The sequence below is a fragment of the Chaetura pelagica genome, unplaced genomic scaffold (assembly GCF_000747805.2).
Source record: "Chaetura pelagica isolate M959 unplaced genomic scaffold, ChaPel_1.0 scaffold79, whole genome shotgun sequence".
NCBI classification, from domain to species: domain Eukaryota; kingdom Metazoa; phylum Chordata; class Aves; order Apodiformes; family Apodidae; genus Chaetura; species Chaetura pelagica.
The window spans coordinates 2,936,722-2,952,283 of record NW_009969339.1 but is presented as its reverse complement, the minus strand read 5'-3'; the positions used below and the strand labels follow the sequence as shown (position 1 = coordinate 2,952,283).

The window sequence follows — 15,562 nt, the reverse complement described above, 5'->3', positions numbered from 1 at the left end:
AGTATTTAGGTTTCCCTGCTTATGCATTTTCTGCTTCATTTCCCCAAAGCAAAATACTCTTCCCGTTTTCTTCCCTGTATTTCATATGTTCGTTTAAATTACAGAATATTAATGCAGACTAAATGGTTTAATTTAGAAAGACTCACATTTTTATAATACTCAAGGAAGTAAGTTTAGAAAATGTATTTTTAATGATTTCTTAATTGCTGAATGTCCCTTTTAATTATTTTTTTTTTTGCATTTTAAGAGAATTGCTTTATTTTTATGTCACTGTGAAATTACATGCCCTGCAGAAGAGTGTTTCAGTAGTTGATGGGAATTGTTATACTGGGGCCCTGCTCTTGTTTGTCCATGTTTCTCTTTTGAGGGAATATCTTTTCTGAAGGATTAAGAAGATGTTAGAAACATATTATTTATTAATGACTCCCAAGCTAAGGAAAGTGGATAAGAGTCCTTAAAGACAGACAATAAAACTTGGCCAGGTTTGTGTTGTTTGGTTTTTAAAAATTAAAGAATTAGAAATCAGTTTATCTTTAAAAATACAATTGTAGTAAATTGTGGTGTAAACCAAAAAAGCACCTTCTATTTAATTTGCATTTTACAAGAACCTGTGGGACTTAGGAAATTCATTTCACTGTGATGCTACTGAAAAAGTGATGGAAAGAACCTGTGATGAAGGAGACATGTTTTTGGACTCTTAGTAGGGCCAGAATTTCAGGATTCAACCCTGTTGACTTTGGTGAGCTTTAATTAGGCTCAGAGTTCAAGGCAGTATTGTCAAGGTGACACCCCTAGACAGATTTAAAAATTGTGTGGTGTCATGATTTTAAGTCTCCTTTCATGTTCTGTTCTAGATCTGTTACCCTGCCCCGTTTGTCACAAAACTAGTGGTAGTTTGTTATATGGTGCTTTCAGTTGAAATGTGAGCATGAGAAAACTGCCGTCTTCCTAGGGACAGTAAGAAGTGGGCCTGCATGGGTCAGCGAGAGCAGGTATTTCAGGCAATGACGTTGAGAAGACTGGACAGTTGCTCAGTCTGTTTTCTGGTGCTGGAATTAAGGGACAAGCGATGATAATAAAAGACAGTAAATTTAGAACTGATAAAACAAATGTATAAATGCATTGGCCCCACAATTTCTGTGCAGAAGACGTTGTCATAGTAAATAATAGAAAGCCAAGGAAGAGTCGAGTTGATGAAATCTAGCTCACTTCTTAGGAGCCATTTCTTCTAGATGCTTCCTTCACACTGATACCAGCATTTCTGCAGTGCAGACAGGAGAACTTATCCACCTGAAAAGTCATCCTCATGAGGGGAAGAGGAGAGGTGTAGGAAAGAAAAATAAACCACTTGCCCTGCAGTAGGAAGACCAACAATCTGTGAAGCCCAGAACAAACTAAAAGTTTCACCTCAGAACTCACTGTACTATGTGCTCCTTTCCAGCCCCCCCCGAGTTCTTTCTAACCTTTCTCTAACAGTGCCCACACACCAAACAAAAAGTTTCCAAACCATTGTGTCACTCTGTCTGACCTTTGCCATATGTTTATAAACAGCAGGAGGTGAAAGGTGTTTTTTTTAGTAACTTTATTTGAATTCTTTGGAGTGGTAGCAAAATTGCTGTTGTTAACCCAGTTCCAGTTTTCATCTGCAGCCAAAAGAAGGCGTCATCCCTCTTGACTACTAATTTTTTTGTCTTTAAATACATTAGGTAGCTGTTGGCTGGACTCTATCAAAGAAAATGTGGCTTTGGTGTTGGGGTTTTTTTTTGGCCTTGCGTTCAGTGAAAACTATGAAGAAATGCACTGTGAACTGATAATGTTCTTACACAGTATCATACTTGCTCTCATGACTGTTCCTTCTGGTATGTTTTTGTAGTTCATGGGGTTTTAGAACAAGAGCAATAGTGCTGTTTGTCTCCTTTTCTATAGCTGGACTATGCCACAGAACCACACTTCAGGCCACAGGGGTCCTTTGCAATCTTCTGTTCTGATCCAGACACCTCCAGGCCTCTTGAACCTGCGTTATATTGTGAGGGGAGAAAATGACTCACAGCTGAGGGTTCCCATGGTCTCACTGCTTCTTGGGGCCCTTCTTATCCTCTTTGGAATCCTTTATGACCTCATCCAAAACACAGCTTTTACACTCTAATATTAAAATTATAGGTATATTTTATTTCAGGTTCAAGTTATTAAAATGTTTTTCCTTCCACCACTTCCACACTCTACGTATTAGTCAAAATATCCGCAGGAAAAGCACTATCTAATAACTAAAAAACCCTACAACCTTTCCTGTGTATGGTGCATTGAGCCAGATTCTCCAAATTGAAGCAGGGGTCTGGAAGAATACAATTCAAGGATTATGAAAGTTTCAGCTTCAGTTCCCTGGGGAAGAAGTCATCACATTACGTGATGAAGTGGAAGGGTTGCTTGTCCAAATTTTTTTTGCATATTTAAAGTGTGAATGTGCAGACAATTGACGTGAGGTAAAAAAAGAGATTTGGTCTACTTTTTGCATGTCAAAGCAGTGTTCAAAATCCATGTTCAAACTGGCTGAAATGCAAGATTTATCCAGTAGTTTATTTTTTGTTGTTTCAATCAAACATCTTATTTTTCCATTGGAAAAAAAAAGTTTAAAAAAGAGATACTTGATTTCATGGCAATATTCATTGGGGAAAATTATTTCTTGTTCAATCATACTTAATTAGAAAAGTATGCTCCCATGTTTTGCAGAGGATTTTTGAAAATCCCACTCTTTTAAAAGCATGGAATACATGGTAATAAGCCCGAATCTTATTTATGGCTACATGTAAGTAAGAGAGAAAGTAGATTCTTACTATCATTTAATTTTTGCTAAAGGGAAATTCATTTTGAGAACAGTCAGAACCTGGACTGCAGAGGCTACGAAGGAAGAGGCTGTTCCTCTGAAAAGTGGGATGAACTAAGAGAAGGATTTTATTAATATAAAGCTACTAATAACATGTTAAGTCCTTTAGTGGCTTGAAGACACATGTAGACCACACTGAAAAGTACAGAACTTTTCTATCTCCACAGTGGAAAGCAGAGCTTTAACTCCACTTTAGTTATGACAAACAAAGTAACATGAACATCATAGAAAAAAGTGCACTTATGCAGGGTCTTCACTTTGTGGATGTTCTAGATAAGGTGTTTCAGGCAGCATGCCTGAAGAGGTGCTGAGTGTAGTCTCTGTGTCTTGCTCTAACAAGCAAGAAATCCCTCAAGCTGGACCTAAAACTATATAGTTAAAGGATACTAGTGCGAGTTCAGGGAAAGCCATGAAACATGCACAAGGTACAGGCAGAACTCTGTTCTGGTGGCTTTGAAACAGAATTTTGAAAGGAGAAAGACAGAGCTGTTAGTGAAGAAACTTTCATGAAGTTTGAGAAGAAAAACTTTATCTGATATTTTTGGGAACCAAGAAATACTATTTTTCTAGTACATAGATTATCCCAGTTTTTAATCTCTTTCAATGCCTCTTCTGTGCTAAAAGTTTTACTTGCAGCTGTCTGAGCTAGAATCTGCTTTCAGCTTGGGTTGAGTACCACGTTTCCTACTGTACCACGGATGTGTTGAACATATCTGTCCTTGAAATGCTACTAGTCTTCCTATTAGCAATGGACTGAAGAGACTAGATCTGCTCCTAGCAGCAGGTTTCCCCCGAAGTGCTGTGCTGCTGCCACATGTGTGAGGACCTGCAAGACGTGCATCAGGAGCAGGGCTTTTCCTCATGACTTCAGGTCCTTTTGCATTTGTCATAGAAGAATTGCCAGCTCTGTTCTTTGATGATGCCTTGAAGCAAGACTTCTTCTCAGTGTCTTTATTTCCTTTTTTTTTTTTTTTCACAAAATGGACTGAATTTTAAAAATATCGATTTTTAAATGGTGTAGGTTCATTCACCTACAGTGTTGTTTTGATGGGAACTGATAAAATGACAGGCCAAAACATAAAGCAAGACAGATCTTTGATGCTGTACAAACAGATCTGGGATCAGACCTGAGTCGAGAGTTATGCAAAACATGCCCTGCTTAATAGGGAAACTGTTATGTGCTCTGCAACCAACAAAAACATGAGGAATAGGGCTATTTATTATTTTCTGCTAGTCAATTATCTGATGAGTTTATACTATTAAACTATGCAAGGCTGAATAAAGTGCTTGTGTATGTAATACTGAGAGTTTTTATTTCTAGGTCCACTCTTCCTATACCACATGCAATTCTTTCCATCTGTCCAATAAAAAGTGAAGGCTTTCTGAACGTAAGTATTGCAGCTAGCACCTGGTGAAAATGAAAAACATTTTGGCTGACAGTTGGTCCATTTGCAGAAAACAAATTAATAAAAAGGTCTGATTTCTTGTAAAGAGAGCTGATTTTTAGGGAGACAAGCACTGTCTAAAAATCTAGTTTTGTTGAAAATTCACTTCTTACTTGGTAAGAGTTGAGTGTGGTTAGCTGGTAGAGTGTCTGAGGGTAGGTTAGGGAAAGCACCTGCTCACAGGTGGTCACTCTTAATTTGAGTGAAAAACAGCTAGGGGGGGATGGAAGGGATGTAGAGACTCTAATATTGTAGACTTTGGTTTGTTAGTGCCACTTATCCAGAGGAAAATGCAATCTAGTTAGCACAAGTGAAAGGCATCTAATAACAGAATTTTGAATACTAAACCCTTTAAAACAAGAAAGGTAATAAAAACATTTATTCTGGGGAGGGGGGAGTGGCACATGTTGGATTCAAAGGTAGAGGTCATTCAAGGATTTCTGCATCTTAGTTAGATGAGATTATTTAGGTCAGTGGTTTTCCAGTTTGCATCCCCCTCGCCTAATTTCCAGCGAGGAATCAACTGTGCAGCAGACTTAAATCAGTGGGTGATAGGCTTTGACACTGACATAGAAAATGCTGATTAAGAAAATGGATAACTTTCACCTGGGTAGCAATAACCTTAAGTTGAACAAGAACATGGTGAGGCACAGGAGGACTGGCCCCCTACGTGCTGTTAATACCTAACAGTGTCAGCTTTGGTGGTTGTACCTTCTTGCTGTGATGTCTCTCTCCCTGCAACAGCAAAAGCAGGGTCCCTCCTGTCCATAAACAGTGGCTACAGTGCCCTGTGTTACAGGTCCCTGTTGATGAGGCCTGTGACTGCCAGCTGTAAGTTTTGTCTCCAAAGCAGGAGCAGGTTAAACTCCCTGCCCCAGCCAGCGCTTCACCCCCAGCAGCGCTTTGCTGAGACAGACCATTTGTAACTACTGGTTGGTAGGCTGCTGGCTGTGGACACCCATGGGAGGGTGAAGCCTCAGTGCCCCACGCCCAGGGAACTGCATAACACCCTCTCAGCCCAGATGCCTCTTTTTGTCCCTGGCCAGGATGTTGGGGAAGCCACAGCAGGATGTAGGACCGGGCTCTTGGCCCTCCAGGGTGACCACAGTGACTTCCCTGCTGGGGCTTGCTTGCCCTCCCAGCAGCTGTTCTCCCAGCTCTGAGCTGGGCTCCCTGGTCTCCTACCACCTGGAGAACTGTGAATCCCAACTCCGAAGGGTCTTCTCACTTCCCTAGGGCAGACATGACCAGACATGGAAGGCAGGAGTCAGGCTGTGCTCTGAGGCAGCCTGTGCGGTCAGTGAGGGTGGAAAAGACCAAGCAGCTGGGGCTGTGAGAGGGGACAGCCCCAGCTCTGTTACCCACCCCGTGGTGGTTGAGATCCGTGGTGCGCAGCTCTACAGAGAAGGCGTTTGTCCCAGGCCTGGTGAGGCTGGGGGCCGAGTCAGGGGCCGCTCAGCATTCAGGCCCGGCGTGCCGGGGGTTTGTTGCGCGCCGACCGCTTGTTTGGGAGAAACAAATGAAAAACACGATTTAAAAGTGATTGGAAGTGTGTATGTTGGTCCTATGCGCCGAATAAAAGCGGGCCCCTGAAAGGCAGGGAGGGAGTGTGCGATCCAATAATTAGAGGCCCATTGTCATGCAGATGTAGAAGAGGAGCTGCTCGCCCTGTCTGCGGGTAACTGTAAATCTGGGTGTTCCTGACGTTCAGGGGACCTGCCCTGCAGGCTGAGGGGTGTTCACTTGACACAACTTGCCCTGTGTGTCACAGGAGAAGGATTGCGGTGTGAGGGCCGTGTCGTCCCAAGGGGGGTTCCATTTGTGCGCCGGTTCTCAAGGCGGCACCAAAGGCCTCCCAATGGACTCTGGCCTTCAGAGGAGATAGCCCAGCTCCCTTCAGACTCAGCATCCCAAACCCTCACTTAAATAACCTCTGAAAGTTGACTGTATGAAGAAAAGAAACTTGCAGTGTGGTGGAGAGGTGCAGCGGTTTGCCTTGTTGTTTAGGAATCAAAGCCTTTTACACATAATGCTTTTCATCAGGGTCAAACTTGTTAAAATATCAAACTTGGATACAAGTGTTTCCTAAAGAATTCCTTTCTGGAGGTGCTAATTGTGCTTCACTCCAGCTTTCACCCAGGAAGGTTTTATATGGTTCACAAATCACAGTTTAACAGGAATTATCCTATGCATACTTTTAAATTGTTTTAAAAGAACTAATGCAAACTAGGGAGGATCCAATATTTTAAGAGTTTTATTTTAATAATTATCTTTTTCTTTATTCATCTGTTACTGAATTTTTTTAAAATTTGGCGAATCAGAGTTACCTTGGAAACAATTAATGAGAAATAATTTCAGAAAAATTATTTTAAAAAATAAAGTATATTATAGAATGTTTTTAATTTCAGTTTTTCATGTTCAGAATTAATATTTCTAAATTTATAAACATCTGGGACATGTCATATGTTAGGATGACAACAGTGGATGAACCCTGTTAAGTTAAATGCCTCATCTAATATAAAATGTGTAAAGTAACTGTTCCCTTAAAGCAGGTGAAAGTGTTTTTGTTTTCTGATATGATGCTAGAGGTCTAGGAGTTGCGTGCTTTTTTTCACCTAAATTTAACCTTTCCAATGTAAAAATTCCTATGCACCACTCTGCTCCTACTGTCAGTACTGTTTGCAAGGTTTATTGCCCAAAGCAGTATCTGCAGATGCTAGATTAATGAACATTGTTGTTTACATTTCCACAATTTAGACAAAATTTGGAGAAAGCTTTGGCACTGCAGAACACTTTTTTTGTGAGATAATTCCTTAACAGCTCATAAATGCCTGAGCAATTCCCACTGAAGTTACATTGTATGTTTTTTTGTTTCTTAACAGATGAGGAAAAAGAAAATAATAGAGCATCAAAACCACACTCAACGCCAGCTACACTGCAATGGTAAGAGGCTGTTTTAAAAAAATCAAGAAAATACATTAGTGTTGTTTCTTACACGTTTTCCAGCTGAAGAGAATAGAGGTCTTGGACATGATGCAATTCTAAAGATATTTTCACTGTATGCGTTTAATCTCCTCATTAGTATCCTGTGCAGCATTTCTCAACAAATGTCTTACTCTTACGGGATTTGTCTGAACACGGGAAACCTCTGATACAGTTTAGAGGTTCTACTTGGCATGTTTGTTTGCCACCTTGCCAGCTAGTGATTTGTGGTTTGTCACCGTTGCTATATTTATTACAAAAAGAAAATTAGTGCTGAGAATTGTTTTTAAGACTCACGTTGGTTTCGGGGTATCTTGAAGCCCACCTTTACTGCCTGTTTTACTGAAGTAAGATTGCTGTAATTTCACATAAAATACAACAGAAAAAGAGGGAGATTTTGAGGTTTGATTCATTTGCCAAAATCCCTTTGCAAATCCAGTGAGAGGAAGAAAGGAAGGGTAATTAGGAAGAGAGAAACTGAGGATGGAGAGAAGAAAGTTTGTGAGTTAGTCTAATGTACTATGAAAAGTATACAAGTGCTGTTCACTATGGTTTACAACAGTATTTAAGGCTGTGAGTTCTGTAATGTTACTTGTATTTCTGACATCCCTTTCTCTAAGTCATCTCTTAGACATTTGTTGACTTTTCCCTCAATTTACATTTTAAATTCTGGTTTAGCTTTCTTAGTATTGTCAGGGATCTTTCGGGAAGTTCCTTGTATCTGGCAGGAGGAGAGAGCTGTGTTACAGAGAAGCCTCAGAGCATGCTTGTCTGAAAGTCCGTACTCCTTAGCTTGTTGTAAGTCTTTTAGAGAAAGGCTTTACATCACTTTTAAATAGTTATCGTAGTTTTCTGGATGAAAAGATAAGATTATTAGCAAAAAAAGTGAGGTTTTTGGCTAAATGCTAGCAAAATTATATTTCTGCTTCTGTCAGTCTCTTGGGAGATCTAACTGAACAAACAGCAAAGAATAATTCATACAGTGAATTTTGCTATTTTTCTCTGCCGGTGGAATTCTGTGTTTCCTTGAAATATGCATAAAGAGGTTTCGATTGTTCCATCTGTGTTTGCTTTTTAAATTTGATCAGTTACATTTTAGGTTTGTTTTTTTTTAAAAAAAACAGGACCTGTGTGTTGGTTTAGAATAGGTTTCTACAAGTATTTAGTGTGCTGCCTTGAAGAAACTTGCAGACATTTCTAGTGCAAAAGAGATGGGCAAATATAAATAAAAGCATTTAGTTCTGAACTATTGCTCGTTTGTACCTGTTTGGATGGCAGAAGTGCTGTTTTTTGGAAGTTCAAGAAAAGTGAGTAAAGAGAGTGTCTACAGACACAGAAAAAATTTAAAATAATAGTGAAATGTCATGGAGATATTTTATTATTTTCCGTTATTCACCCACACAACTTCAACACAGTTGGAGCAGGTAAAAAAGAACTATCTGGCTAAAATAAAATAGCAGCATACCAGTCCCAAATTCAGATCAGTGTTTGTTTTGCAGTGGAGTCAGTTAAGAGTCTTTTCCAGAGGAGCAAATAACGTAGTAGCCAAGAAGTCAGAGTTAATTAGAACATGCCAACGATACTGTTCCCAACAGAAAACATGCAAATACTGTAAACAATCTTTTGCCAAATACTTTCAAGCTTCCTTGGTCATAAAGGTTAGTAAATCCCTAAACTCCTGGGATATTGAGCCCTGCTGGAATGCAGTGTGCACGCTAATGCTCATTCAACAGTGTTTGCAATAGAATCCTAGAATTTCGATTCTGAAAAGGCCGCCTACATCATCTTCCCTTCCCCCTTGCTAGTGTCCTGGCTTACCACCTGGCTGTTGAGCTGTACTTCTTGCATGTTTTGGTAGGTCAGACTTTCTCCCCTTTGAGACTTTTGCTCATCTGCAGCTTCCTCCATTCAATTTTCAACCCAAACATTTCAGGAGGGAATGGGAAACAAAAAAGTTTTCAAGTTCAATTTCTTTACCTGGTGTTAAACTGAATTAAACAATTGACTCATTTATTAATAGACCTGTTGGTAAAAGTTCTCCAGTGTACTAGCTATACCATAGAAGAGTTTTCTGGTGCTTTCCATATGCTTTCCAGCCTACTGTACTGAAACTTGGTTTTGGTATTTCCTGAAGCAACTGTGCTAATGGGTTTGATACACCACGTAAGATGACAAGTTCAAAAGTTATAGCCAAATTGCTAAAGTAGTAAGTTTGCTTTGTGTGAAGATGTCTAATTTCCACTGTTCTGAAAAGCCAGGCACATTAGCATCAGATTATTTGTCCTGTAGTAGCACCTGGTAACCCATGAGTGGGTAAACTCTTGGGGTCAGCACTGTAGGAATGCTGCACTGTAGTGCTTCCTTTAGGTTTAACTTTATGTGTTTGACAGTTTTGCCTCCTCAGGCATCAGACCAAGTTTTTGCACAGTCCAGGAAGAGAAAAGATTAAATTTACCTGAATAAGCCTTAGGTAAGCATGTGTCCTACCTTCTAACAGGAATGTCTAGATAGATTCAAGAGGTGGAATTGGTGGGGCAAATTTCTGACCAAATTGCAGGATACAGTAGTACCAAACTTGCCTTATTCTGGCAGATAGAAGCATCACAGTTGTCTGCAGCATCTGGTGTCTGCCAAGTTAAAGCTGGTCATCATATTTTTGCTGGTAGGTGCTACTATGATTTACTGCTAATGAAGGCAATGGAGTGTTGGAGAACAGAAATAGAGAAAATGTCAGTAGCAAGGAAAAAGAAGAGGAAGAAAGTAGCAGGGAAAGAGAAGCAAGACAGAAGGGAAATACATAAATTTTGTCACATGGTTCATATTGGAATCAAGTTAATTAGTTATTCCTCTTCTGGTGTCTTGCTTGAAAGAGTGAACGACATCAATCTGACAGGGATTTGTCCTTAATGCTTGTGGCTTTCCAAAGGAGAAGTACGTTGAACGCTATAAATGAGGAAGAGGAAGAAGTAGCTGAAGATGCCAAGAAGCATGTCTGGATGACTATCAGCCTGGCTAAATATCCCTCTCCTGGAAACAGAAATTATATTTTTGTTTGGTTTTGTTGATGACACAAAATGAAGTGAAAAGCCTGGTAAATGTAGTGTTATTGCCAAATACATCATCTTGGAGAAACTACATGAGCCTGAATGTAGCTGTTAAGGCATAAACACACCAATACCTAGCATCCTGTGCTTACCTCATGTTCCCATGTTCATTACTCTCTATCAAGTTATAGCTTGCAAAATACTTGGCTCTAAAATGTTCACAGGTCTTTCATTGGTTGAACTGGTTGACCAAATTGTAAGCATGAGACTTTATTTCAGCTTGGTTTGGGCAGTGTGTTTGTGTCTACATCCCCAAACATAGATTTATTCAAAGCATGACCAGCCTAATTCCATGCAAGTTTGGTGGTTTATGGTGTAGGTGCTCCGAATAATAACAGTGTTGTGAAACTAAAGTCAACAAAACTGTTCTGTTTTCTGCAACATTGAGAAAAGGAAGTGAAAGAGGATGGTAAATCTTTACTAGGTAATGGGTTCTCCCCAGATTAGTAGTTTCTTCGAAACTGTAAATTAATCTGTTCCAGAATCCTTTATGTAATTAGCTATTGTTAAGATTATAGTTGTTCTGTTGCCTTCATACCTAAAAACAAGTCTGTAACAACACTACAGACCTGTCTCTGCTATAGAAGAACTTAGTTTAATCTAGAAGTATATAAGTATAAAGAGGGAAACAGAAATAGGGACAGATAAAATTGCAATTCCTGTGGAAAGATTAGGGGGGTTATTGCTATACTGTAGTGGTACAAAAGGACTCATTGTGAACTACTGGATTTCACAGGGCTTTATTAGGACATTTTAAATGTTATATATCTATTATTTCTGATAATGATTTGTTAGGTAGAAGATTGAGTTCCTTATCTTTCTGCAATATCATAGAATGAAGCTGAATTCAAAATATGATAAAGTTGTTAAATAAAAGACAGGGAAATAAAAGAAGTGGAGCAAGATGGGTTTTTGATCATTAAAAATAAAAAAGTTCAGGTATAATGGAGCATTGTTCGGTGTCAGACTAATGACTCTTTGTGAAAGAGAGGAGAAAAAGAGAAAAATTCATCAGATATGAACAGAAATAATTAACTGCTTTTCTTTCTGTCCTGTCTTGGTCACCGAAGCTGACATTCCAATTAGCAGCTATAGTATACAAACGAACTCTCCAGGTTTTGAAAGGGGGTTTTGTTAAAGCGCTATGAATTTGAGGAAAGATGCCGTGATGATATTTCTGTAGAAAGCAGAGAAGAAAAGATGTTGCCCATACAAACTGATGCCATTCATCCAGCCGGATGTCTTATTAAAATAGTTTGCAGTCACAAATGATCACGATAACTGAAACGGAAGGTAAGTAGGTCCTGAAAAAGGCAGTGAGGAAGAGAAACTAGACGTTTGGAAGGTGTTCCACAGCTATCAAGTGTCAGGGGGTTATTCACTGTAAAATTGGAGGGGTTTTTGAAGATACATACTGATTTTCTACTGTTTTTAAAAGAAAGCTTCACCTACCTTCTTATCCTAGGCAGCAAGGCAGACAAGCACACATATATGCATATGAGTGACAACATGGATGACAAGATGAATTATGTTTTAAAATAGTGTGTATGTAAATACCCCCTGAACTTCGTTGGATCAGCAATGAAAAAAATGTCATTTCAAAGGAATATTTGTTCTAGTATAGACTTATAATTAGCTCAGTTTAAGATTTTAAAGACAAAGCAAATGCTTAATCATATATTTGATGCATCATTTAAAATTTTATAGTTGTCTGTTTGCATCTGTAAATTAATAATAGCTTCTACAAGGCAGAAGAGGAAGGTATTTCACTATTTTATTCAGATCATGGATCCTTTTTCACTTTGCCCATCAATAATAGCAAGAAAATACTATACATATATGATTTTTTATACTCTCCTGAGTATCTGCAAATAACTTGCTTCACCCTCATCTTCTTCCTCAAGGTAAGGAATTTTGTAGCTGGACAGGAGTGCAAAGAGTGTCGTGAACCAAAGGTGGTCTGTAAAGAATGAGAGAATGCTTCACCTCAGTGACTGGCTGTTGCTTTGTAGTAATACATATATTTATTTACTGCAGGATGCTTTTAGGGTATAACAGGTTACCAGTATATTTTTTCCCAAAAATAGCACTTTGGCACATGTCAAATCCCTTCACACATCCCTTTATGCTGATCTCTACTTGCATGAGAACTCGCAGAACTCACAACCTGTGTTTTTGCCAGCAGGCTTGAACCAAATGCAGAAAGTAAGCATTATTAATTAATTAATTGGAAGGACTACTTAGGAAGAAAGGAGAGAAAAATTAGGAGACAAGCAGAAGCCAGAACGTTTGGTCTTAGAGATGCAGCTTTGTACACTGTTTACCATACAGGACATCCAACATACTTGCAGTTCTCTCTGTTTGATATTTGCTTTTTAAGGCTGGAGGAGAACTATGAGATTGCAGAAGGTGTTTGCATCCCTCGAAGTGCTCTCTACATGCATTACTTGGACTTCTGTGAGAAAAATGACACACAACCTGTTAATGCTGCCAGCTTTGGGAAGGTAAGTCTAAGCAGCAGTTTGATGCCTTGAGCTCTCTTTTGTTTCTGGTGAGTCTGGATTACTGAAAAGAATTAAATCATCATTTACTATTAGAAATAGAGGTATGTAAGTGAAATCTCTTACGTGTTCAGGTTACTGAACAAAGGCCAAGATTTTTAGTATTTAGATGGTTTGAATTATTTCTAATCATGATTGATCTCCAGAATGCACTAAATTTTGTTTAATGCTTCAGTCCCCAGCCTAGCTGATAGGGACATGATGTACGATACTGGCAGCTTGGAAGTTGAATACAAGCCAGGGTAAACACAACTGCATTGTGACGTGCACTGCTTTAACAAATATAAATTTTTATAAATAGAAGGGTGAAACACCATTTATTTAATTCTAGGGCCTGTCTATGCAGTTCTTGAAAGGATGGTATGGAGATCCCTGAATTAATGGTATCAGCCCATACTGCCAAATTCAGATAGTGGAATACAATGACTCCAGATGTGAAAGTCCAGAAAGCATCTAAAGGCATTTGTGTAGCACTGCAGATACAAGCTGCCAAGTTATCTTTGCACTGTGATTCCTTGTGCTTCCACTTTCCAGTCCAGTTCAAGTAAAAGCCGCTATGATTCGCCCTAGGCTCTCAGCAGAGATGCAGTCTTAGCACAGATGCAGCTGTACATTGTCCAGATGTGAGCAGTAAAGCTCTTATGCTATGCATCACTAGCAGATGTTAATGGCTGGCTCCAATGGTACATCAAGTTCTTATTTTGAATTTACTGCTCAGGTGATGTTTTCCTCTCAGTGAAAAATAGGATTATATATTTATATTCTTGTTATTTAAAACTAAGTATTTAGTCTTGGATGTGACACGGGCCTTTCAAACTTGTAGGCTGTGGAAAAAAACAAAGTGTAGAGTTTGCCACTGGTTTTGAAATGCTTGTAAGCATGAATCTGAAGCTGGTTGTCCAGCAAGCTATTCTCTTCTAGTATTTGCAACATTTATTCTATGGAAGTGTTGGGTATTCAAAGAAGGAAAAATGTTCCTAGAGAGTAAGTGCCTGTGTGAAGTTTAGGTGAAGGAGAAGAATGTATTTAATGAGGTGTCATTTTCTGTAGTGCATCTTTATGTGGGCAGCTTAGCAAGGCAAGTAAAATGTGCCATGTTGTAGCATCACTGTTTGTTGTGTCTTAAAGGCATGAATAACCCAGTTGAATCTATTTGATTTCTGTTTAAATACACTATGTAAGTGGCAATGAAATTCTTTGTTCTATATATGATTGCTGCCAAGTGTTAAGTACAGTGGCAATATGTAATTTAGGAAGAGAGAGAATAAGAAACAGATTTAATGCAGGCTAAGATGTTTGGAATGTGGGTAAAATAATGCTACTTTTGCTGGTACTAAAAACTTCTATAAATTGTATCATGTAAATATTCTGAAATTATTTTGTCAGAATATAAATTTACCAGGGATTTCACCCATTTTCAGTATTTAGCAGTCTTGTTACACTGCATGTTACTCTATCCTCTTCCTTCCCTGTACACACACACCAGTTCATCAGTAGTACCTTGGCCTAGCAGGACAGGTACAATGTCTTTTGTCCAAAAATGGTGGCATTCCAGGGTGTTTTTCTTGTGTTCCAGGTGTGTTCCACTTGGTTGCAATAAAGTTTTGAGTCGGTCATGCATTAAATTTGTTTTTCCTTTTTTTTGGAGAGGAAAACAGAATCTTCCTCCTACTGTGCCAAGCGATTGTTTCATGTGATGATTGGTTTTGGATCTGGGAACTGAGGCTTCTGCACAGGTGTATCCAGGAACCTCAGACAACACTGGCACAAATATTGAAGTGCAACAGGCTTCTGCATTTGCAGAACCCCGAGCAGTCCCCAGTGATTCTGTCCAACCTATTAATACTAAGAAACTGTACGGCACAGTCATGAAGATCTGCAAAGCAGACACCCACTTCATTCAATCAGTAGTTTGCAGTCAACTTCTCCTTAGGAGCAGGTAGAGAATGAAGTTTTAGCCAAGAAGCTTGTTATTGTATGACTTAAGTACCATATACGCAGTGTGTGTTGCATAGATGCTTTGGAGGCAGAGCAGTGAAATAGGTTCTGTTTGAGGGCTTCTGCACTTAGCTGCTGAAACAGAGATCCCAGACATGTGTGTCCTCATTGGGAGTCATCGGGAGCCCTGCAGCTGTCATCTCCTCCAGAGAAAGGGGTTAGTTGTTCTGTGAAATTGTAGCCAGTTTGCCTTTCAAGAGACCACACTGAATTTATGATTGATCTTTGAACTTTAGCTTTGTGGGCAGTGTTAAACGTTTAGGCTTTTTCTATAACAGGCTGGTAGTTTTTAGAAAGAGACATGGAGTTCAGCACATTAAAACAATCTGTAATAAGTAACATCCTCATGTGTTGTTACTTACTCAGTTACATCTGAATTAACAGAACGGTGTTGATTTCACTTTAAAGACACCACTTGAGACATGAAACTTGCCTGCAAGTGATGTCTCCAGATTGGTTTGTGGTATTTTAGACCCATGTGTAGTTCTGATGTAAGTCAAATCTATCTACAGCAGAGCATGGAAAGGAGAACAGACAAGTTGTTCATGAACAGCTGAACTGGCACAGCTTGTTTCTAACATCTCCTAAGTT

At 39.2% G+C, this 15,562-nt stretch overlaps 1 protein-coding gene across 1 annotated transcript in view; it reads left to right on the top strand.

The window, feature by feature from the left end:
* Positions 1-15,562, top strand: part of RFX4 (regulatory factor X, 4 (influences HLA class II expression)) — a 103,178-nt gene that overhangs the window by 28,910 nt on the left and 58,706 nt on the right. The window contains exons 3-4 of the mRNA XM_010005854.1: positions 7,209-7,269; positions 12,793-12,916. Of these exons, the coding sequence (XP_010004156.1) occupies positions 7,209-7,269; positions 12,793-12,916 (185 nt within the window). The remainder of the gene's footprint in view (positions 1-7,208; positions 7,270-12,792; positions 12,917-15,562) is intronic.